Source organism: Sus scrofa, chromosome 2 (genome assembly GCF_000003025.6).
Source record: "Sus scrofa isolate TJ Tabasco breed Duroc chromosome 2, Sscrofa11.1, whole genome shotgun sequence".
In the NCBI taxonomy this organism is placed as follows: Eukaryota; Metazoa; Chordata; class Mammalia; order Artiodactyla; family Suidae; genus Sus; species Sus scrofa.
Window position 1 is genome coordinate 64,800,718 of NC_010444.4, and position 24,235 is coordinate 64,824,952.

The window sequence follows — 24,235 nt, forward strand, 5'->3', positions numbered from 1 at the left end:
GATGGGGCAAAACCCAAAGGCCTTTTTAAAAACTACGAACAGCTGGGTGAGTGCAGGGACGGGGCAGGGGACTAGCAGCTCCCGGCCACGAAGTCGAAGTCCCGGAAGGCTGCCTGCTCTGTGGCTGTGAGGGGCCGTGCGTCTCGGGGTGGGCTCAGTGTGGGGGACTCCCCCGTGAATTCCTCGTCGAAGTTGCTGACATCAGTGCGGCCAGACAGCGTGGGTACAAAAGGCGGCGGGAGGCGCCGAGCCAGCAGGGCGTCCCAGCCCAGCGTCTGCAGGGCAGAGAGGGGAGAGGTCAGCAGGGGAAGCTCAGGGGGACTGCAGGAAGGGGTCTGCTCCATGTGCCCTAACCAGCCTTGGGTCTGTGGGGATCAACACAGGGAGTCACAAAGATAAAAGGAGGAAAGTAGGGGAACGGCCTGGGGGCTCAGGAAGTGTCACAATGTATGGGGGGTGCTGGTGGTCAGGGCGGGAGTGGTGGCAGAAGCCTGGGCTCATTCACAGGTCAGTGTTTCCCCCCAAGCCAGCCTGGAGTAGATGTGGGTGTGGCAGGGCCAGTGGGGGTGAGGGAAGGGGAAGGAAAGGCAGGCAGGAACCAAGGGGATGTGACAATGCTGGAGGTGAAGCCACTAGACCTTGGGGTGATAGGGGGATGATTGGGTCCTGTGGGGGGACCTCACCCTGAAGAAAGGCTGTTTTTTCACATCTTCTGCATCCCTCTCGCTGGACCCCAACCTCCGCTCTGGATTCCTCCGCAGCAGCTGGAAGAGGGAATACTGCATTAGTGTTCCCCTTCCTGGCCCCAGAGCCACTCCCCTGGCCCACCTCAAGTGTGTAGGGGGGTCCTCACCCTGCGCATGATGCTGATGGCTTCAGCTGACAGGAAGCGGGGATAGCGAACCTCATCGTTGACAATGCTGTCAAATACCTCCTCCTCATCATCCCCTGGGAATGGGGACTGGGGACAGGGAGAGCCAGGGTGAATTAGGCCCCTCTGGCCACACCACAACCAGCCCCACCCAAGGCTCCAGCTGCACTTTTACATGGCTCACTTGGGAGGGTAAGTACCCCCGCTTTACAGATGCAGAAACTGAGGCCAGGGGGCAAAGCCCATCTGTCCCCAGTCAGACAGCACATGGTGTGGAGGCCAGTTTTGATCCCCCCCCACCCCACATAACTACCGATCGTGCACACACAGGTTCCCAGAGACAGGCAGGGTGGAGCAGCCTGGGGCCTCACCTCGCCAACCAGCATCTCATAGAGCAGCACGCCCAGCCCCCACCAGTCCACTGCTCGAGTGTACGATGTGTCTGTCAGCACCTCAGGTGCCAGGAACTCCGGGGTCCCACAGAACGTGCTGGTCCGGTCCCCATAGCCCATCCCTGAGGGCAGCAGGGCCATGTGAGGTTATTGGTAGGGGTGGGGGGTAGTCCAGACAGCCAGCCCTGTCCTAGGACCAGGGTAGGGGGTAACCCAGGTAGGGCTGGGCACTCCATTCCCTCCCTTCTCTGTCTAAACCCCAGAGGCCAGCCCCTCAGATTCTAGCCCTTCCCCTCACCCTCCTTGCAGAGGCCAAAGTCTGCGATCTTGACATAGCCCTCGGTGTCCAAGAGCAAATTGTCCAACTTCAGGTCCCTGTTGGGGGGGGATGTAAAGAGAGATGAAAGGGGATCTGGGCCCTGCCTGAAGCCTGAGGGCCTCACAGTGGGCAGAGCACACAGACACACAAACACACCTGTAGACAATCTTGTGTTCATGCAGAAACTGCAGTCCCAGCACCACACAGGCTGAATAAAAGCTGCAGAAAGAGGCTGGTGTGAGGAGGCTAGACCTCCAGGCAAGGGAGGAGGGTCACATAAAGCTCCCACATCCTCAAAAGTACCCCTCCAGTCCCCGAAACTCCAGGAGCTGGGGGAAGGCAGGGCTGATATGTGGAGGTGTAGGGAGGGGAACCAGGCTCACACAGCTCGGGGCTCAGAGAACACATCGCTGTGGATGTGCAGCATCAGGTCCCCACCAGCCGAGTACTCCATCACGAAGCACACGTGCTCTGGTGTCTGGAAACAGCCAAACAGGTTCACCAGAAAGGGGTGTCCTGCACTGGTCACAGCTGCCAAGATCCGCTTCTCACACATCAGGCTGGGCAGGGTAGAGGGGCAGGGGTCAGAAACCATAGCAGCACCCAACCCCCAACACCCCCACTCTCTAGAGTCTTCAGTCATCAGATTTTTCTTTTTCTTTTTTTTTCTTTTTAGGGCCGCATCCACGGCATATGGAAGTTCCCAGGCTAGGGGTCGAGTCAGAGCTGTAGCCGCCAGCCCACGCCACAGCCACAGCCACACCAGATCTGAGCTGCATCTGTGACCTACACCACAGCTCACGGCCATGCCAGATCCTTAATCCACTGAGCAAGGCCAGGGATCAAACCTGTGTCCTCATGGATACTAGTCAGATTTGTTTCTGCTGAGCCACGATAGGAACTCCCTGATTTTTTTTTTTTAATTTTTGTCTTTTTAGGGCTGCACCCACAGCATATGGAAGTTCCCGGCGTAGGGGTCGAATTGGAGCTGCAGCTGCCAGCCTACACCACAGCAACACCAGATCTGAGCAGCATCTGCGACCCACACTGCACCATGTTGCAATGCCAGATCCTTAACTCACTGAGCGAGGCCACGGATCAAATCTGCATCCTTATGGATACCAGTTGGGTTCTTAGCCTGCTGAGCCACAATGGGAACTCCAAATCATAAGATTTTAAGGGTCTTGCATGGCTGTGCACCCCGAGCAAGATGCTTAATACCTCTGAACCTAGGCAGCCTTGTCTGCTCTCAGGCACCCAGAATCCATCCAGTAGTCTTAGCGACAGTTCCTTAAATTCCCTTTGGTGAACCACCAATGAGACTGTTACTTCCCTTTGGAGCAATCCATCTCCCTGACCAGGAATTGGTTCACAAATGGGCAAGCCAAGCCAATGGGGCTCAATTTCAGGATTTCTGCTGGAATTATTAAGGAAGAAGGGCTAAAGCTGGCAGATGAGCAATAAACTGCCAGGGTGGGGAGGAGCACCTCTGCCCTGTAAGGGGACTGTGAGCAAAGCCCACACATATAAAAGCAAAATTGAGAGACATCAACTGAGCACCTGGATCCAGCCAGGCCTGAAGGTAGTCCACCCCTAGATTTTTCTAATCCAAAGCAATCAATTCCTCTGTTTGCCTGAGCCTGTCTAAGTTGGGTTCCTGGTTAGTAAAAGGATGTCAAGAAGACTGGGGACAATCTACGAGCCACTGCTGGGCATCTACAGTGGGCAAGTCATTGTGCAGAATGCTCTAGAGACATCCTCTCATTTAATCCACCCAGCAACCCTGCAAGAAAGGCATTATTACTCCTTGTCTATAGATGGGGAGGCTGAGGTTCAGCAGGATGAAGTGAGCTCCCTAAGGTTTCCAAGCATGTCTGTGGCAGAGGCAGGATTTGAACTCAGGGTCCTGACCCTAAAGCAGAGGCAGTACAATGGCACCATTAATAGCACAGGCTTCAGAACTCGAGTCCCTAAACTCAAATCCTGGACCAGCTGCTTACTGGCTATGTGACCTCTGGCAATTTGCTCAACCTCTCTGTGCCATGTGCAGAATGGGAACTATAACAGTATTTCCCTCTTAAAGCTGTTGTGAGGAACGAGTTACCGAATGTAAAGCACATGGTGGGTGCTTTCCAAGAGTCATTATTATTATCGTAATTACGAGCTTATTAATATGTATGAGTGACTGTTATGAGTCACCCTCATAGCAGCTCCAAGGAGGGGACTGCTCTGTCTCCCATTTCCCAGAAGAGGAGACTGAAGTTCTTAGAGGGCCTGAGCAGGGTCCCCACCTCTCCACCTCGTCTCGGGCCACAATGTCCCCTTTCTTCAAAGCCTTGATGGCAAACAGCTCCCCGCTGGGCCGGAATTCGGAGAGCAGCACCTGGAATCACAGTGGGCAGGGGTGGCCTTAGCAGCTGGTCCAAGGACCTGGGGGTCTGGACCCCCAGTCCCCCAACTCACCTTCCCAAAGTGACCCCGGCCCAGCACTGCCAGGAACTTGAAATCCTCGAGGGTCAGGGGTGACTTCCTCAGAGGGCTGTGGAAAGAGGAGACTGGTGGACATGCAATAGCAGGCAGGGGTGGTGGGTGGTGGGCAGGGGAGGGGTGTCACCTGCACAGAGTGGGGCCTGGGGTCTCCTGGGTCTCCGAAGGCAGCTGGGGAGTGGTGGAAGTTTCCTGGATTGGGGAACTCTGTGGCAGAGAGAGGAGGTCAGAGAATAATAACCCATAATTACAAAAGCAACCAAGGCTCCCATCACCTCTTGGACCTCACCTCTCCCCCTACTCCCCATCTCACTCAGTCTCCCTTCAGCCACATTGAGACATCAGCTGAGCACCTGGATACAGCCATGCCTGAAGGCAGTCCACCCCTGGACTTTTCTGATCCAAAGCAATCAATTCCTCTGTTGCTTAATCTTGTCTAAGTTAGGTTAATAAAAAGATGTCAAGAAGATTGGGAACAATCTCAGAGCCACTACTGGGCATCTACAGAGGGCAAGGTACTATGCAGAATGCTCTAGAGATATCCTCTCATTAAATCCACCCAACCCTGCATGAAAAGGCATTATTATTCCCTGTCTATAGATGAAGAGGCTGAGGTTCTATTCACTGTCCTGAACACATCAGGCATATTTCCACCCCAGGAGCTTTGCACGGGTTCTTCTCTCCACCAGGAATTCTCTTTCCGCAATACCCACATGGCCCCTCCCTCAACTCCTCCAGGTCTTTATTCAAATTATCACTTTCACAGGTGGCCAGCTGACTGCCACATTAAATAACCAACAGATCCTCCAACACTCTCTGTCCCCTTTCTCTGCTTTATTTTTCTTCTCAGCACATTTTATGCTGTAAATGTATTTTACCATTTATCTGCATATTCCCTTGATTGGTATTAGTTCTACAGAGCCACCAAATCCTTTATATCACATGCATACACAACTTCAAAAAGAATCAAAATTAATAATTTAAGTGGGGAAAAAAATTACCTACTGGTCCACCATTCTCCACTACAGAGATAGTTCCAAAGGTTCAGTCAGTGCCAACAGGTGTACAGTGGAAAACACAGTCCACTCCTGCCCAGCTGCCCTCTCCAGAGCCAGCCATTATTACTGATTTCATGAGTATCTTTCTAAATGTATCCTACAACCATTCAAGCAAAAGTACAGGCACAGGCTCCATTTTTCTTGCATTCACAATTGACCATATGCCAATTTCACCTCTCCCAGTAGACAGTCTGTCTTGGTAATCAATTCTGTGCCAGCACACAGAGAACAGACTCATTTTCACAGTTGCATACTATTCCATCTTGTCATTTATTTAGCACTGCTTCCTATAGGTGGACCCTGAGGTTGTTTCCACTCTTTTGCCCACACAAAACTGCAATGGCAAACATCCTGCACATGTGTTTTTGTGCACATGGGTAATTGTCCATCATGGAAGTCCAAGAGTGGGACCTCTTAGCCATCTGTGTCCTCCAAAGGAGATGTAGTGATTCACATGTCTCCCACTGACTGCCTGTTTGTCTGCAACCTTTCCAGCTTTTCAATGTTATTAAGCTTTTGGATTTTTTGGGTCAAACTCATCTAACTGAATGAGGCACCTATTCTCATTGTTTCCTTTCTTTTTTTTTTTTTTTTTTTGGTTTTTTTAGGGCCACACTAGCGGCATATGGAGATTCCCAGGCTAGAAGTCAAATCAAAGCTGTAACCGCTTGCCTACACCACAGCCACAGCAATACCAGATCCAAGCTGCGTCTGCAACCTACACCCCAGCTCATGGCAATGCCAGATCTTTAATCCATTGCACGAGGCCAGGGATCAAACCTGCATCCTCATGGATACTACTCAGATCCTTTTCACTGAGCCACAATGGGAACTTCTCCATTTTAAAAAAAAAATGAGGTAGAAAATGCACTCAATGAGGTGGGAAATGGAACCATCGTCCAGGCCAGGGGTTGACAAATTCCATGTTTTGTATAGTCTGCTAGCTAAGAATGATTTTTATGTTTTTAAAGGGTTTGGGGAAAACAGATCAAAAGACGAAGAATATTTCACGATACATGAAAGTAATATACATTCAGTAAGGCTTTCCTGGCTCACAGCCACACCCCTTCACGTCTGTCTGAGTGGCGACTTTCTAGGACAGCAGTATTGAATAGTGTGACTAGGACCTTCTGGCCCACAAAGTTGAAAACATTGACTATGTGGCCCTTTACAGAAAAAAATGTGCTGACCTCTGACGTAGATCAAGATGCAGGACATTCCTATCATCCTAGAAGGCTCTCGTGTCCTCTTCCTATCAGTAACCGCCCCCCCCCCACCACAAGAGAACCACTATCTTGACTTCTGTCATTGACGTTTTAAACATACTCATTCTATAGGGCAATACACTAAGCACAGAGAGCTGAAGTGGCTTGGTGTGGGTCACACAGCTTAGAGGCAGCATGGCAGGGACAGGACTTACAGGTTTTGTTTTTTCCGTTTTGGACATGCCCACAGCATGTGGAATTTCCTGGGCCAGGGACTGAACCTGTGCCACAGCAGTAATCCAAGTCACAGCAGTGACAATGCTGGATCCTTGAACCACTGAGCTCATGTTTTTATCCAGGATAGAGAATAGGACCCTGTTTCTGACAGGGATGTGCTGTGTGACCTAGGGGAGGTCCTAGCAGTCTCTGGGACTCAAGCTGGGAAGAAGACCTCCTGACAGTGCCCAGGCCAAGAGGGAAGCTCACCAGACTTGATGGGCTGGAAGGAGGACCCAGAGGGCTCTTCTGGGGCGAGCCGTCCAAGTCAGTCCCGAGGTTCAGCTTCTCCACAGATATGTCACTGCAGCACAAGGGAGGAAGGTGCATGAAGACCCAGCACCCAGGGAGGCAACCAGGGGCAGCTGGAACCCCGGGGCCCTCCCTCCTTACCCTGTGGACCGAGCCTCAGGTCCTGGGGAAGCCCCCGGGCTGAAGGTGCCTATGGCCGAGGGGTTGGGGATGAGCCTGCGAAGCAGCCGCACCCAGGTGGCGACGTCGATGTTCATCTGCCTAGCACGCTGAAAGGCCTTCCCTGGGCGGATGGGGGCAGGTGTCAGCCTCCGTGACGCCCTCAGGACCCCTGGTCTCTCCCCTGCCCTGGCCCAACTCCTTACCTTGCTGCTTGGAGAAGATCTTCTTCTGCCGTCGGAGCCGGGGTATTCGCTCAATGACAGGGTTGCGGAAAGTGACCTGAGGGGAGGAGCCAGTGTCAGAACCCTCGCCCACCTCCGGGCAGTGTGGTGGAGGAGCCCTTAGAAGCATAGGTGCGCATCCTCGGATGTTTCAGGGTTTCCAATCACTGTGGCATCGTGTCCAGCTACAGAATCCTACGCACTCTATTAAGAGGTGGTAAAACCAAGCCATCCCTCAACAGGGCCACCTCCTGAAGTGCCATCTTGGAAAGGCAAGCAGCAGGTGAGCAGGCCCTCCCCTTGGGGTGGGCAGCGGGTCTGCTCCAATGAGACATACATACAAGTCCAGCAAACAGGCCCTATGCTTGATCGATCTAGTATCCTGATTCCCCAAGTGCGGTCCCAGACCAACAGCATCAGCATCACCTGGGGACCTGCTAGAAATGCAGATTCTCAGGGCCCCCGCCCACCTCGACCCACTAAGTCAAAAATACTGGTGGTGGTGGTGGGGGTAGGGCCCAGCAATTTGTGTTTCAACAAGCCCTCTAGGTAATGCTGGTGTCCACCAAGGTGGGGGAAACCACTGCTCTAGTTGAATTCTCCCAACTAACACATCTTCTAGAAGGTGCTAAAGTCACAGAACTGTGTGACTTTATGGGTGTCCTGTACAGTTGCCGCAAGCTGCAAGCCGCATGTGGCTATTTAAGGAAAATGTAAGAAAAATGAAAACATCAGCTCCCTGGCTGCAATGGTCATACTTCAAGTGGCCAGTGGCTACTATATTGGATGACATGGATATAGAACATTTCTACCTACAATAGAACTCAACTATTGTAGGCTCATGGACAACAGAACTGCAGAAAATTCTACAGGATGGTGCTTTGGGGGAGGCATAAGAAAAACAGAATGTTATAAACCTTGAAGGTAAGCAGGACTGTCTCAGAATTTGTCCCCCGGGCTACCCACCACCATTCGCCAGTTGGGTTTTGGACAGTCTTCCCAACAGAAGAATAATTTCAGGGCCACCTGAAGCCAGCCTTTCTCGGCTCCTTTCCTTCAGAGGTCCTTGATCGTGAGATCACATAAAAATTCCTCCCTGGGTAGTAAAATAGCCCTTGAATAGTTTGACTTTTTCTGGATGTTTTTTCAAGAAAAAAACAAAAACAAAAACAAAAACCCCAAAAAAACAAAAACCCTACATGTTAGGAATTAGTGAAGATTTACTAATGTTTTTATTTTTTTTTTCTTTTTATGGCCACACCTGCACCATATAGCAGTTCCCAGGTTGCTGGCTGAATTGAAGCTGCAGCTGCTGGCTTATGCCTCAGCCATGGCAATGCCAGAACTGAGTCACATCTGCAACCTGTGCCACAGCTTGCTACAATGCTGGATCCTTAACTCACTGAGCGAGGCCAGGGATCAAATCCACATCATTATGGACACTATGTTGGGTTCTTAACCTGCTGAGCCACAATGGGAACTCCTTCTTTTTCTTTTTATCTCTTTTTTTCTTTTTCTTTTCCTAGTTGGGTTTGTTACCGCTGAGCCACAATGGGTACTCCTCCTTTTTTTTTTTTTTTTTGTTTGGTTTTTTTGGGTTGCACCCATGGCATATGGAGGTTCCCAGTCTAGGGGTCAAATTGGAGCTGTAGCTGCCATCCTTCACCACAGGCACAGCAACACTGGATCTGAGCCATGTCTGTGGCCTACATCACAGCTCAGAGCAACGCCCACTGAGCGAGGCCAGGGATCGAACCTGAAGCCTTATGGAGTCATGTTCATTAAGCACTAAGCCACGACGGGAACTCCTCCTCCTTCTTTTTAATATCTTGCTTCAAAGCAAAAATCAGTCCCAGCTTAAGTCATACACTGATGTGACTAATTACATGTACTTTTCTATCAAGGTTCAGAGACCAATGCAAAACATAACTTCCCCTTCTAGAAAACTGAGAGCAGGAGATGCAAAAAACATTTTCTTAGGATCAGGGTCAGGCTGTACCTCGGCCACCAGGCAGCCCTGTGGTTCCATGTCCAGCTGCACCTCATGCCTCTCATTGTCCAAGAAATCCTCCAACTTCAGGAATTTGAGGGCACACAGGCCCCGTTGGTCCCGCCAGAACACTGCCAACTCCAGTTCCCGTGCCTCAAGGGAGAAGAAGAGGGCCTTCACTTGGGGTGCTCAAGGCCCCAAACCCCTCCACCTTCAAGCCCTGTGACCCCCCCCCAACCTAGCTCACCCTCTCCAGCTCCAGGGTGAAGCTCTGGTCCCAGGTGTTGGGGCCACATGGCTTCCAGGACGTCTGTCCCACAACCGTGTTATCCAGCTTGAGCACAGTGCTCACCTCACCTGGAACAGAGGTGGGGGTCGGGTGTCAGGAAATTCAGGAGGGTAATCCTTCGTGTATCTTATTAAAGAAATCCTCTCCTCCCCTCATGATTTTCTACTATCTGCCAAAGCTTTACAGTTCTTCCTTTCACATTGGGTCCTTTAATCTCTCTCTAGTGGATCTCTCTGTGTGGTGTGTTCAGGTTTTGGCTGAACCTGCTGGCATGTAAGAGTTCCCAGGACAGGAACTGAATCTATGCCACAGCAGTGACCCAAATCACAGCAGTGACAATGCTGGATCCTTAATCCACTGAGCCACAAGGGAACTCCTCACTTTTATTCTCTATGCAAGTTCCAGTAATATATTCCTAAGCATTAACCCTAAAAAAAATGCATGCTAGTAAACATCAGGAGATACATAAATATAATGCTCATACAATAACTCTAAACTAGGAACATCTCACTGTCTATGAACAAGAGAATTAATATACCAGTGATAATACAGTCATTAGCTAAACCATGAAACTGCTGATATTCAACTATTTTTTACTTAAAAAAAAAGAGTAATTTGATATGGTTTGTTTTGAGACAATGGATTATCAAACAGGAGTAAAAACAAATGAACTATATATAGTTTCATGCAACAATATGGATAACTCTCCCAAACAATGCTGAATAAAAGAAGCCATTCCCATGAAATACATTCTGTATGATTCCATGTATATGAAGTTCAAACACAGGCAAATTAAACTATACTGTTTTGAGATGTGTACATGGGAGCTAAAACTACAAAGAAAAGCAAGGAAATGATAAACATAAGTCAGGAGAGTAGCTACCTCTAGGGCAGAGGAAGGGGCTGGAATTGAGGAGGGGACATGAGGGGGCTTCCAGACAATTCTATTTCTTGACCTAGGTGGTGGTAACATAGGTGGTTACTCTATTGTTATTCTTTTTTTTCTTCACACTTTTAAAAATGTATGTATTAGTTTTTTCCACATTGAGGTAAAATTCATGTAACATGAAATTTACCATGGTCATAATTCTTAAGTGTACAGCTCAGTGGTATCAAGTACATTCACACTGTTGTGCAATCATCACCACATCCATTTCCAGAACTCTTTTCATAATCCCAAACTGAAACTGTTGCCAGTAAACAATAACTCTCTTCTCCCCCTCACCCTCAACCACTAGCAATCACCACTTCTTCCATCTCCATGACACTGAGCACTCTAGATACTTATATAAGCAGAATCATATACTACTTGTCTTTGTGTAACTGGCTTATTTCACTTAGTGTAATATCCTCTAGTTCATCCACATTGTCACATGTGTCAGAATGTCCTTCCCTTTTTTTTCCCTTTTTTTTCTTTTTAGAGCCCCGCCTTGGCACATGTAAGTTCCAAGGCTAGGGGTCAGATTGGAGCTACAGCTGTTGGCCTATGCCACAGCCACAGCCACATGGGATCCGAGCTGTGTTTGCAACCTACACCACAGCTCTCGGCAACGCCAGATCCTTAACCCACTGAGCAAGGCCAGGGATCAAACCCGCAACCTCATGGTTCCTAGTTGGATTCGTTTCTGCTGCGATATGACGGGAACTCCAATGTCCTTCCTTTTTAAGGCTGAAAAATATTAATCCTATGGTGTGGATGAACCAGTTTGTTTATCCCTTCATCCATCAATCAACGTCGGGTTGCTTTTGCTTCTACCTTTTGGTCATTTGTGAATAATGCTGCTGTGAATGTGGGTGTGCCAATGTCTCTTTGAGACCCTGCTTCCAACTCTTTTGGGTATTTACTCAGAAGTGGGATTGCTGGGTCAAATGGTCATTCCATGTTTAATTAGTTGAGAATCTGCCATACTGTCTCCCACAGTGGCTGCACCATTTTACATTCCTACCAACAGTGTAGAAGGGTTCCAATTTCTCCACATCCTCCCTAACACCTGTTGGTTTGTTCTGCTTGACCATATCCATCCTTGTGGGTGTGATGTATTCATTTCTTACAATATTACAAAGGTGGGCCATCCCAGGATCCCACCCCCACCCCACCCCCAGCCCTTCAATGCCCACTCACTGGTGTTCTCGGCTTCTGCTTTGAGGCTGCTCCGGCCACTGAGGCTTCCACTTCGGCTGTAAAGGCCCCGGGCTGGACGGCTCAGGAAGGGGGTACGGCTTTCGGGGGTCCCAGGCCCCCCCACCGAAGGTGAGGGATTCCAAGGGATGGTCTCTGGAAGGTCTCTGCACCCCACCACACGCACCTCCAGGGTCCCTGAGAGACAGACAGGCTCATGGGGGGCCACATCTGGGCCAGGATGAAGGGATGGGTTTGCAAATAAAGTGGGCATGCGCAGAAGTGGCCAGCATGCAAGTGCGAGTTAGTTAGGGACAATCAGGTTGAGAAAGGGGCTCTGAGGCATGGATGCCTGTGCCTGGACAAGGCGGAGGAGGTGGGATAGTTTGGGGAGGGGCTCTGGATGCTGGTGTTAGTGTCAGAAGAGAGGTTCAGGGTGTAGGTCAGAGGGCCAGGCAGTGGTGAGCCAGGTAGGACTAGTGGGTCCGGGAAAGAATCTGGCAGGATGATCTGAGGTCTGACACTAGGGCTGGGGTCTATGGTAGGGCTGGTCTGGGAAGGCAGTGGCTGAGGGCTCTACGGAGGGAGGAGCTGGCTTGTCTGGGGGTGGGAATGTCAGAGATTTAGGGCTGGCTGAGGGCTCTGAAAGTAAGACTGAGACTGGGCTGGGGGATTTCGGCTGGAGAAAAAAATACAAGGTCATTTTGGGGAGGGGTGGGGAAAGTGAGGATGGGATGGGAGCAAGAGTCCAAGAATCAGGAGTTCCCATCGTGGCTAAGCTGAAATGAATCCAACTGGGAACCATGAGGTTGCAGGTTTGATCCCTGGCCTCACTCAGTGGGTTAAGAATCTGGCATTGCTGTGGCTGTGGTGTAGGCCGGTGGCTACAGCTCCAATTAGACCCCTAGCTTGGGAATCTCCATATCCCATGGGTGCGGCCCTAAAAAGACAAAAAAAAAAAAAAAAAAAAAGTCCAAAAATCAGAGGGCAAGGTAGGGTGGGCCCAGGGCTTAGAGGGTTGGGATGAATGGAGGAGGGAGGGAACAGTGGGAATGGGAGTCCACGATGGGGAGAGTGGAGATCCAGGTTGAGGGACTCAGGCCTGGGGGACCTGGAGGAAACAGAAGTCCAGGGCTGCAGGGGTGGGGTCCAGATGAGGAGGGTCGGGACCCACCTGTGAGTGGTGCTGGCTTGCACAGGGTGCTGTAGTGCGTGGCAGGGAAAGGCCCGGCCAATCGGGCACTGAAGGCTGCAGATGTGGCTGCAGCGAGCTCTTCGCGCAGCAGCCGCCCCTTAGGGTGGTCAGCGGGCAGCTCCCCGAGCCGCCGCTCCAGCGCCTCCCGAAGCAGCCCCAGCTTCTGGTTGGACTCTGTCAGCTTCTCCTGGGCCTGAGGTGGGAGGAGCCTGGCTGGGCTGGGGGCGGGATCAGACACACCCCTCCCCACGTGCAGACCCAGGCCCCTCCCCCAGACCAGCTAAGTCCCAAATGGGGCTCCTCCCTGGAAGGCCAAGCCCTAAAAACCCTGGGCTCCCGGAGAACGAGGCCACACCCCTTGCAGCAGCCCCACACCCCTGGCGACGCTCCGCCCCTAACCTCGCTGAGCGCCTTGCGGTCTGGGGTCTTGGGGGCACTGAGCAGGCGTAGCACGTTCTTGGCGCCCTCTGCCACCGCGTGCTCAACTCGGAAATGGTGCCGTAGCTCCTCGATGCGCAGTTCCACTGCCCCTAGGTCCGGACTCCCTGTGGCATGGAACATAAGGCAGTGAGGCCAACCTGGGCCTCATGTCCAACCAACCTGGCCCAGACATGCAGCTATGTGCCGGAACAAGAACTGGCTACAGCCATTGCCACCAACATGCATCACTTTCTCCCAAGGAGGGATATCAGGGTGGCACAGTCGCATTGTCACCCACAGGCAAATGGCCACACTTACACTCAGATGCTGTCACTCTTTTATCCAGACACCATCACCCTCAGGGACAGTCCCAGGATGTAGTTGAGCTGTCACACAGGGACAGTCATATATACAAGGTACACTTAACATTGACTTAGGGACACATACATTTTCAGGTCCTCTTTATCCCCATGGATTATCACAGGGACACCACAGCAACTGGATAGCCACAAGGATATAATGACACAGATACAGGGACATGTAAGAAAAAAAAAAGTAACTTTTATTCATTGCTGATGGGAATACAAGTTGCTTTCTGATGGCGGCAGTTTGGCCATTTCTATCAGAAACACTAATGTACTTACCCCTTGATTCAGCAATCCCAGTTCAGGGATTGTATCCCATAGAAACACCTCTGCACTTGACATATGTTCATGGTTATTCAAAGCCTTCAAGACCAAAAGACTAGAAACAACCCCATTTCCTCCAGTAGGGGTCTGGATAAGTGAATGGTAACTACCCACATCATGAAATATAATGCAATTAGGGGAACAGGGACAACATCACACAGACATTGTTATGCTGTCACTCACAGGGTGACACTGGCATTATCACTTTCTCACCAGTGTAGGCACTGTTACACATACCCACAGGCAGATGAACACACACTCTCACAAAGATGCTATCACGCTGCTACACAGGGACACTGTCACAGGATTGAGGCTGATATTACATAGATATGTGCCTTGTCAACCTCAAGCAAAGGGACACGGTCACAAGGGCAGAGAAAAACAGTCACAAAACATAAACACCCTCATAGGACACAGTCACATGGTGGCAAAACTCCCAGGGTTCTAATTTCAACCCAAGGAGAATCACAGGAACACAACCACACTGCCATGTGGATCAGGCATAGGGACAGGTAAAGAAATGCTGCCACATTGTCACACAGGCAAGGTAGCATCAGCAATACTCATAGAAACAGAGACCCAGTCACAGGGAAACAGGCTGGCTACCATATTCAGGGCAAAGTCCTGGGGACACAGCCACAGTTATCCAATGGCACAGGGATAGACACTGTCACACAGGTATGGGAAACCTGTCACCTAGGGACATGAGGTCAAAGTCACCCTTATCCACGGCTGTAGATTCCAAGGACAGTCTCATTGTCCTGCATAATGACCCAGACTCAGACTCTGGCACTCAGAGAGTCACAGTCACCCACAGGTGTGTGGCACTCACCAGGACTGCTGTCACATGTGCCCAGTTACCAAGACTTTTATACTTGCAGGGACAAAAGCAAGCTGCCACCAAAGGTTACAGTGTCACCCAGAGGCACAGGGACATGATCATACCATCGCACACTGACACTGAGAAATTCACGTAGGCATTCAGAGTTCATACAAACAACCACACACACCTCCGCACTACAAAGACACATACATTGTCATCCGTGTTACAGGTCCAACTGCTATGGACTGCATGTTTCCCTGCAAACTTCATATGTTGAAACCCAACCTCCAGTGTGATGTCTTTGGAGGTGGTGACCTTGGTGCCCTTGGGAGATGACTAGGTCATGGGGACTTTGCCTGCATAAATGGGATCAGTGTCCTTATAAAAAGGGCCCCAGAGAGCTCCCCGGCCCTTTCCAAAGTGAAGACACAGTAAGAAGGCATCTGTCTGTGAATGTGGGAGAGGGCTCTCACCAGACACTGGATCTGCCAGCGCCTTGATCTTGGACTTCCCAGCCCTCAGAACTGTGAGAAATAAATGTCTGTTGTTTAAAAGCCCCCTCCCCTATCTGTGGTACTGTGGTATATTATAGCAGCCCAAATGCACTATCACTCACCAACAGTTGACACTTCTCTATTTCTCATGGTGACAGGCAAATTATCATAGTTACAGAGCATCCATACAACCCCTGGTCCCCATGGCTAATATCACATTAATACTGACACACATCAGTAGCCCATGCATACATCAAGACTCCGTCACAAATTCAGGCTGACAATCAGGTTGAGACCCCTCCCACCCCGAGAGATTCATACACTGAAACACTCACAGAAACACACACACTGAGGACACCACAGGGGCCAACATGACAAGGCAACCACCTAGTCCAGCGGTCTGCCCATCTTTTCCGTAAGAGTCACAGGGTAAATATTTTTGGCTTTGCAGACCACATAGTCTTTGTTGCCACTACTTGGCTCTGCTGTCAATGCCAAAGCAGCCTTAGGTGACAGTAAATGAATGGGTGTGGCTGGGTGCCAATAAAACTTTATTTACAAAAAGGCAGTAGCAGATCTGGCCCAAGAGCTTTGGTTTGCTAACACTTGATCAAGTGGAAACTTTGAGTGGGACAAAATGAGAAACTGAGGCCCAGAGAGGGTCAAGAATGGGTTCCAGTCACATGATGAGTCAGAGCACTCACCTCCCTGCCCCAGAAAGGAACCCCCTATGTGACTGGGAGCAGAACTCTACAAGATAGGATGCAGGCTAAGCTGTATCAGGGCAACGGACTCACCTTGGGCCTCATCCGGGGCCGCCTGGCTCTCCAGCTGGCAGGCCTGCAGTGCCCGGCGGAGCTGCATGCGGATGATGTCAATCTTGGTCTTACTGTCCTGCAGCATCTGTTGGGCCGTCAGCAGCAGCTTCCGGTCCTAGAGGCAGAGATGGGCCGTGAGAGGAAGGCTGGCCAGATGGGAGACTGACCAGCAGCTCTTCTGTCCACACCAGTGCAGGCCCTGAGTAACCCATGGCATTTGAATCCTGGCTCTGCTACCTAAGACTGCTATCTGTGTGACTTTGGGCAAGCCACTCAACCTCTCTGGGCCTGTTTCGTCATCTACAGGACTGGGATTGCTAATTGGATTGCAACCACCACTCGGCTGAGGATTAAAGGAGCTAATCTGTATGTAGGGCTCAGTGCTGTGCCTGGCACCAGCAGGCACTGTATTTGTGTCAGCTGTCAGAAAGGCATACGTGTGGCTCAGTGTTCCCCGTGGTGGGTGTAGCCCTGACAGGAGTCACGTAGGTGGGTCCAAGTTCCCTGACCAGGGAACTCCATATGCCTTGGGGTGGCCAAAAAAGAAAAAAAATATACTACACATCCCTTTGTTACACCTCAATAAAAGGTTTAAAAAAAAAAAAATCTGGCATGGTCTGTGCCCTCCCACGTAATATTCACCTTTGTGTGTGCACACAGGTATGGGTGCTCTCCCGGGTCTCTAGCTATAGGTCTGGCTGTGCTTGTGGGTGTATCTCTGGGTGTGGGTGCAGACCTGTGACTGTGTTCTTGGTGTTGGTATAGCTGGGGGGAATGACTGTGTGACAACTCTGCTCTCTGGGTGTGAATTTAATGGTGTGCGTGTCTGTGTGTCTAGACGTCTGTTGGCCTGTACTGTGTGTCCTGGGGTTATTATGATGGTATGTCTCTACGTGTCCAGAGAGCCCTGTGGTAGTCATCCTCCATGTGTCCAAGTGTTGTTACTGCTGTGTCTCTAGATGTTATAATGGTGTGTGTGACTCCAGGTGTTGACCTGCACGTGCACATGTCAGAGAGATGCCAGTAGCAGTGAGAGGCTGCATGTTGCCCTGTCCACAGAGGCTGCTGGGTCTCCAGGGCTAACTGCTGTGTGTCTGTCTGACATCACCCAGTCACTCTGTTTCCCACATACCACCATGAGCTGCCTGCACCCCAGTTCTGCCACTCAGTCATTCATCAGTCCCTCTGTTCCCAACCCAGAGGGCCCAAACCTCCCATGGGGGACATGTAGGTACCCCCCCAAACCCCCTCACTGTGTGATGTGCTCCAGGCGTATGTGCACACAGGGGTGTGTTCACTCGTGCTGCCCCCACCTTGGTGCTGCCGTTGCTGTACGTCTGGATCATGTTTTCCGCCCCCTGCTTCACCTTCAGCTCGATGGCCAGCTGCTTCTCCAAGCCAGCCACGAGGCTCAGGTTGGTGGCTGAGCAGGTTGGGCCACCTGCACCGGGGGACTGGGGGGCATCTGGAGGGGGTGGGTGGGACAGAGTCACCATGGCCCTCACCTCCATCTGCCCAGGAAGCTTTGCCCCAGCTGAGAGAACCCACCCGGGAGGGCCGGGAGGAGAAAGAACTGGGGGCCAGGGGACCCAACCACACCATCGGTCACAGGAAACCCTCTCAGCGCTGGGATAGGACCAGCATGAATGAGCATGGGCAAGTGTCCAGGGGTGCATGAGTGCCTGGTGTTGGTGTGACTATACATACCTTTGTACAGAAGCCCCCAACTATGTACATGGCTGTGTGGCTGTCCATGGGTGTGGCTATGCTTATGTCTGTGACCCGAAGGGTGTTGGCATAACTGAGCATATGTGTCACCCCAGGTGCTAGTGTAACTGTGAGATGTGAGGTGTTGGAGTGACTGTGTGAGGCTCTGGGTGCTGGGGTGACTTTATGCATATGATTCCGACTGTCGGCACAACGGCATGTTCAGATTTCCTGGCACTGGGACCACTGTGTCCAAGTGTCCGGGTGTTGGTACAGTCAGACATGCGTGTCTCTGGATGCTGACAGAGATCTGTGTCAGGCTCTAGACAGTATTGTGACTATGCGGGGGACTCTGGGTACAGCTGTGACTGGATGAAGTTTTGGGTGCTGGCTGAACTCTATCTCAGAGTGTTGATGTGACAGTGTTGGTTTTCAGCTGTCATCTAGGCAGTGTAGGTGTGTTGAGGTAAGTGGTGTTGAGTCTTGTCTGATTGCGTATGTAAGTTTTGGGCTGTTGATGGATTGGAGAACATCTTAAGGACTGGGCAGATCTGTGTAAGTGTGACTCTCTGGGGGTTGGTGTGAACATGTCTAAGTCTCTGGGTGTTGTTCGTGTGACTATGTATTTCTCTAGGTGCTGGGTGGTGGTATGGAAGTTTCTGGGTGTTGTGGTGAGTCTATGAGAGTCTCTGGATATTCATACATTAAGACAGGTGCTGGCATGACTGTGTGAGAGGGTCACTGGCTCCTGATGTGATGAGTTTAAGGGTCTTTGGTCACGAGATGCAAACGTTGTGCAGATCCTTTGCACAATAATGTGCGTCTTCTCAACATCATTGAACTATAACCTTCAAAATGATGCATTTTCTGTTATTTGGGGGTTTTGGGGGCTGCACTCGCAGTATGTGGAAGTTCCAGGTCAGGGATCGAACCCATGCTACTACAGTAACCAGAGCCACTGCAGTGACTACATCGGATCCTTAACCCACTGAGCCCCAGAGGAATTCCTGTTATGTGAACAAGTCTTTGGGGGTTGTCCAAGTGGTGTGTGACCATGTGAGTCTAGATACTCATGTGGGTGTAAATCCTTTGGGTGTTGCCAAGGTGTGGGTGTACCTGTGTGTACCTTTCTCTGGGTGTTGGTTTTGGCTTCTTTTCTGGTTGTATTCTGAGATAGAGCTGTCATGAGTGTGTTTCCCTGGGGGTCAGTAGTGATGGGTGAGCCCTGGAACCCCCACAGTCCCGCATCCCTGGGAAAGCCTGGCTCACCATGGGCAGTGGCTGCGGGGTCAGGCAGCACCACATGGGCATGCAGCTCCTGCAGCTGCTGGTGCAGCAGGTCAAGCCTGCGTGAGGAGCCACGCAGCACAAGCTCCACAGGACCCAGGCTGCGGCCCAGGTCGGTAGTAGCCCGACGCAGATTCTCAGCTCCCTCCTTCAGCTTCAGCTCCTTGCGGATCTCCCGCCGCAGCCGTTCCCGCTCCAGCTCCAGCTGCTGCTGCACCCCGGGGGCCGCCAGGTCGGCACCCGCCAGGCCCAGCTGCTCCAGCAGGGACCAGCTGCGGGGCTCACTCTGCAGGGGGGACGGAAGACAGAGTGGGGTCAGTGGGGACCAGGAGGACTCTGGGGTGCAGACCATACTCAGCCAACCTGGCTTGGCCTCCTCTCAGGGTGGGACTCCTGACACAGGGCCAGCTCCATGTTCTCTGACCACCCCTCACCGCCACCAAAACTGGGAAGTGAGACAAGACGCTGTCCCTGCTTACTGACATCACCAAACTGTGGTGTCCCCAGGGCAGGGCCTTCTTCCTTCCCTGTCCCCTCGCCTATGGGTATAGTTCTGTCTCCCTTCATCTGTTCCTATGCAGTGAAACTCTGGAAGACAAGCCCCATCACTCCACCACTGTGTCCCCCATGTTGGGGGTTCCCTGAGGACAGGTACTATTGCCCTTCCCTTGTCCTCTCAAATTAGAGGGTTCCAGGGACAGACCTCATCTCCCTTATGCTGTCCCCCCAAGTGACACAGTCCTGAGGGCAGATCCTTTTCCCCTTTTGCTGCCCCCCAAACTGGAGATAGGCCCCATCTCTACTCCCCTATCCCCCAAAGTAAGAGGTCCTGAAAGCGGGTTTCATCTTCCCTCTGTTGCTCCCCAAACAAGGAAGTATCAAGGGCAGGCCTCTGGTGCCCCCCAAAACCATAAAGTTGGGGTCTCAAGAGCAGGCCTCCACTCCTCACTGCTGTGCCGTCAAACTAGATGCTGAGGGACAGGCCTCGTCTTCCCTTCTCTTGTACCCCCAAACTAAGAGACAGGCCCTGTCTCCCCTCCTTTCATTCTCTACAACCAGGACCCTAAAGAGCAGAGCCCTGTCCTCTTTCTCCTCTGTCTCTCCAACCTGGAAGACCCAAAGGGCCCCCCGATACTTTTATCTTTCAAACAGAAAACTCCAAGGCCAGCGCCCCATCTCCTCCCCTCAGTCCAAAACCCAGAGCCAAGGGCAGGGCCTCTGGCCCGTGCTGCTTGGGGTCCTCTTCTGCCAACCACCCCATAAGGACCCCAGCCCCCACCTCCAGCTCCCGGTCCAAAGGGGGACCAGCCTCCGCCATCCTGGGTCCCGGCTGAGGGCCCCGCCCTCTTCCTGAACCTCAGCCTTGCCAGGGCCTCTCGCCTGCCACTTCCTCTTTCCTGCTAGCTCCCAGCAACCCCCGCGACAGGCCGGCTCTGGGGCTCTGGGGCATCTAGAGGGCCTTCCTCCCAGCCCCCACTCCAGGGCTGAGCCTGCTTCTCTGGAGGCATCCCAGGAATGGCCCCAACTCCCTGAACCGAGAGGAGACCCAAGGTGTACACAGAATACACACACTCACAAGCCCACTAGTGTGGACACAAAGAGCAGCCTCCCCCATGTGTACAGGCTCCAGGGGCTGACCTGGGTGGGCTCGCACCCTCGTGTACCCATAGGGGTGTGCACAGATCACAGGCTGACGAGTGTGTGCACACCCCCACGCCTGCCCCTGTGTACATTATACGCAAACACTCAAGAGTGCTTATGTGAGCAGCCCAGCCCCCTTCCTGCAGACACAGCCTGTCCCAACTTCCGGCTTCTCAGCTCGGTCGCCCGCTGCTGCTGACCACACCTTGGAGGCTTAGGAGGCCCAGCCAGCCCAGCGGCACCTCCTCAAGGCCCACATTGTGAGGGGACAGCACTGGAGGATTGAGGTGAGGGTGTCCCCAAACCAGGGGCTCACTAAAACTCAAGTATGACTATTAAGAATGGTGACAGTTACTACAATTGCACCCAGGTCGACTAATGCAACTCCAGGAAGCAGGTGCTATTATCATCCCATCTTCTTTTTTCCTTTTTTTGGAGGGGGCACCTCACAGCATGTGGAGTTCCTAGGCCAGGGATCAGATCTGAGCCTTATGCTGTAACTGTGGCAACGCTGGATCCTGTGCCAGGCTGGGGATCAAACCTATATCCTGGAGCTGCAGAGATACTGCCAATCCTGTTGCACCACAGTGGGAATTCCTATCGCCCCATTTTCAAGATGAGGAAACTGAGGCCTGGAATGGTGACATAACTTGCCCAAGGCCCCTCAGCCAGCAGGAGGCAGAACTGGGATTTCCAACAGGAATGCCTAGAATCTGAGCACTGGCTAGGTGTCAAGCATAGTGCAAAGAGCTCCATGTACATTATCTGCTGCCACTGTGAGAACCCATTTCAGAGATGAGGAAAGTCATGGTTGGATCCTGACCAACTTCCAAGGCAGCTGACCCCGGGGAGAATTTACTTCTAGCCAAAAAATATCCCTCCCAGGATTCTACCGACCCCTCACATTATCCTGAGCAGCTGTCATAATTCTCCCCCACTTTATAGGTGAGGAAACTGGGGCTCAAGAGGTGACAGCTTCAGTTCTCAATGGAGGAAGGGATTTTACCACCACCACCCAACTTTTGGGGACATCTGGCAACATTCAGAGACATTTTTGGTTGGTTATCACAACTAGGGGTGCGACTGGCATCTACTGGGTTGAGCAGCAGAATGATGCTGCTCGGCATTCTACTGTACGCAAGACAGCCCCACCTCAAAGAATGATTCAGCCCCAAATGTCAATAGTATGGAGGCTTAGACAACCCTGGATTAAAGGACAAAAACTCACACCCTGAGCTGCTGAACATGACCAGGAAGGATGTCACAGTAGTCCCACTGGTAGACGTGCTGGCCTGGTCTATGTCTTTCCCCACGGTAAAAACACTCTTGGCCCCATTTTTCTGCTGGCAGAACCACGGCTCAGAGAGGAAGAGGCTCTGGGCCGAGGACATATCGTGAAAAAGTGACAGTTCTGCAGTTTAAACCCAGCTCACCTCATACGGTCCTCTACCAACCAGACCCCGCCTGCCACCCAGCCCCACCCTGTCCCCAGCAGGCAGAGCAGAGGTACAGCCAGGAGCAGGGCCAGCTCAGCTGGGGGAAGTCCAGGCCTAGAGGAGGAGCAGGCTCCCTCAACCCCACCTCCTTTGGCAGCTGAGGCCTGAGAATATGCAGAGCAGGGAGGGAGGGAAGCCCAGCCTCCTGGGTTCTCCTCCCTTAGGTGACTCACTCCTACCCAGGGCAGGGGTCACCTGAGGGCCAGCAAAATGAACCTATGAACCAGAAGTCTGGCCTGGCCTTGAAGAATCCCTGCTCCCCCAACTTCCAACATAAAGCAGGAGATCTCAGGTCCAGAGGGCCCACCTCCCAGAATTCCTCTCTTCCCAGAGTGGCCAGGGACCTAGACCCCATGTCCGGAGATTTCAATGCTTTGGGCGTTTCCGGAATCTGGACAGGACATCCGTTCGCCGGACACAGAACAGACAGGCACACACTGGGACAGACAGAGGGACAGATTGGCAGACCCAAGCAGCCACAAGAAAGGGATGATCAGGACGGGGGTGGGGGTGGGGGAGAGCAGGCAGGACATGGGAAAGGGGACCAGGGCACAGGTCCGGCCTCGTTCCAGGAATTATAGCTTCTGTCTGGGTCATGTCTGCTACACGCCAAGCGCATGCATGCGCCAGGGGATTCCTAAACAGCTCTCCCAGAGCTGAGGGGTAGAGGCAGGGACCCCGGCCCTCCCCAGCCCCAAGATCTGACCTTGTGTGATCTGCAACACCAGATACGCCCAGCTCCTCGGCAAGGCTGGCAGGCCATCAGCAGGACTGGGGTGGGGGCACAGGGGGTCATGGGGGGAGAGACACGGAGGGATATGGGGGCAGGTGCAGAAGGAGACGAGAACCCAGTTACACAGCAACCACAGGACGATGGAGGGATGTTGAGGCACTAATAGGAGCACCAGAGGTAGAAGACGTCTCAGATTTGGGTCACTGAACCAAAGAAGGTCAGAAGTCACCCTGGCCCTGATTGTTAAAGATGGAGAAGGTGAGTCCAGGGCTGTGATGTCCACAAGGTGGCACAAGGAGAAGCTGGCTGGGGCAGCAGGTTGGTGCTGGTCACCTGTGCCTCTGTGTCTGTATATTTGTGTGTTTGCAGGGGTGATCCAACCCTGCCACCCATGCTCAGGTCAGATTCCAGGTATAAGAAAATCCCCAGTCTGGACCTGGACATTCCCCACCTGGGATAAGGTTCCACCTGGCAGCCAGAAGGCTGGCTGGGTGAGTTCCCCATTCTGCGATCTAATGAGGCGACCCAGGCACTTCCGCCAACAGGTGCCAATCTGGGTGGCGTCGGGACCATCATAAAGCTCTGTCTGGAAGCTGGGGCCACTGGAGCTTTGTTGTGTAGGGGAGGGGAATGGGCCGGGCAGCCTCCTCCTCTCCAGGGGCACAATGCCAGACACCTGCCCAGGTGGAGCGGCACCTGTCTGGAACCGAACGCTGAGGAGGGAGAACAAGTGGCAGGGGGCACCAGGCACCAGGATGCACAGCCGGCCACAGACACCCGAAATGGAGCCTCTGCCGCGCCCCCTCTAATTCTCGGGGAAGGGAGGAGCTTGAGGATGCTGTGGGACCTCCCCGCTGCCCCCTCTGTGAGGACCTCCACCTGCGGAGGAGACTGTGGGAGCCCCACCGTGCCGGCCCAGGGAGAAAGCGCCCAGCGCTCGGGGGCGAGGTGAGGGGGAGGGAGGCCGCCCTTACTGCCCCATCCCGGGGGCCCCGGGAGCGTGCGGTCGGGGGTCCCTAGTGCCCGCTGGCCGCCAGGCGGCTGCGGTCGCAGGTGCGCCTACCTGCACAGCGTCGCTGGCCATGTCCACGCGCCACCCGCCAGGGGTCCCCGCGCGGAGGGAGGGGCGGTGAGAGGAGCGCGCGTGCGCCCCGCGCGGGGCGGGGAGGGGGCGGGCGCGGCGCGACCCCCCGGCGCACAGCCGGCTCAGGCCTGCTTTGCTCGGGCCCCGCCTGGCCAGGCCGCCGCGTCCGCGCGCCGCGCCCTCCGGCCCCAGCGGCCGCCGGGCCGG

General features: G+C 52.8%; 1 protein-coding gene across 2 annotated transcripts; it reads right to left on the reverse strand.

The window, feature by feature from the left end:
• On the reverse strand, nt 1-24,235 carry PKN1 (protein kinase N1). Of its 2 annotated transcripts, none has more exons than XM_005661233.3 (22): nt 24,008-24,235; nt 19,057-19,360; nt 17,394-17,545; nt 16,060-16,195; nt 13,236-13,381; nt 12,816-13,029; nt 11,645-11,839; nt 9,481-9,590; nt 9,243-9,386; nt 7,226-7,301; nt 7,002-7,143; nt 6,819-6,912; nt 4,197-4,276; nt 4,046-4,121; nt 3,874-3,965; nt 1,966-2,142; nt 1,739-1,801; nt 1,562-1,638; nt 1,243-1,385; nt 854-961; nt 684-764; nt 1-275 (listed from the first exon to the last, which is right to left on the reverse strand). In XM_005661233.3, exons 1-22 carry the CDS (start codon nt 24,026-24,028, stop codon nt 72-74), a joined length of 2,835 nt encoding a protein of 944 aa, XP_005661290.2. In that variant the 5' UTR covers nt 24,029-24,235; the 3' UTR covers nt 1-71. The 2 variants fall into 2 exon arrangements, with proteins under 2 accessions (XP_005661290.2, XP_005661289.2); XM_005661232.3 differs by lacking the exon at nt 24,008-24,235 and adding an exon at nt 20,354-20,466.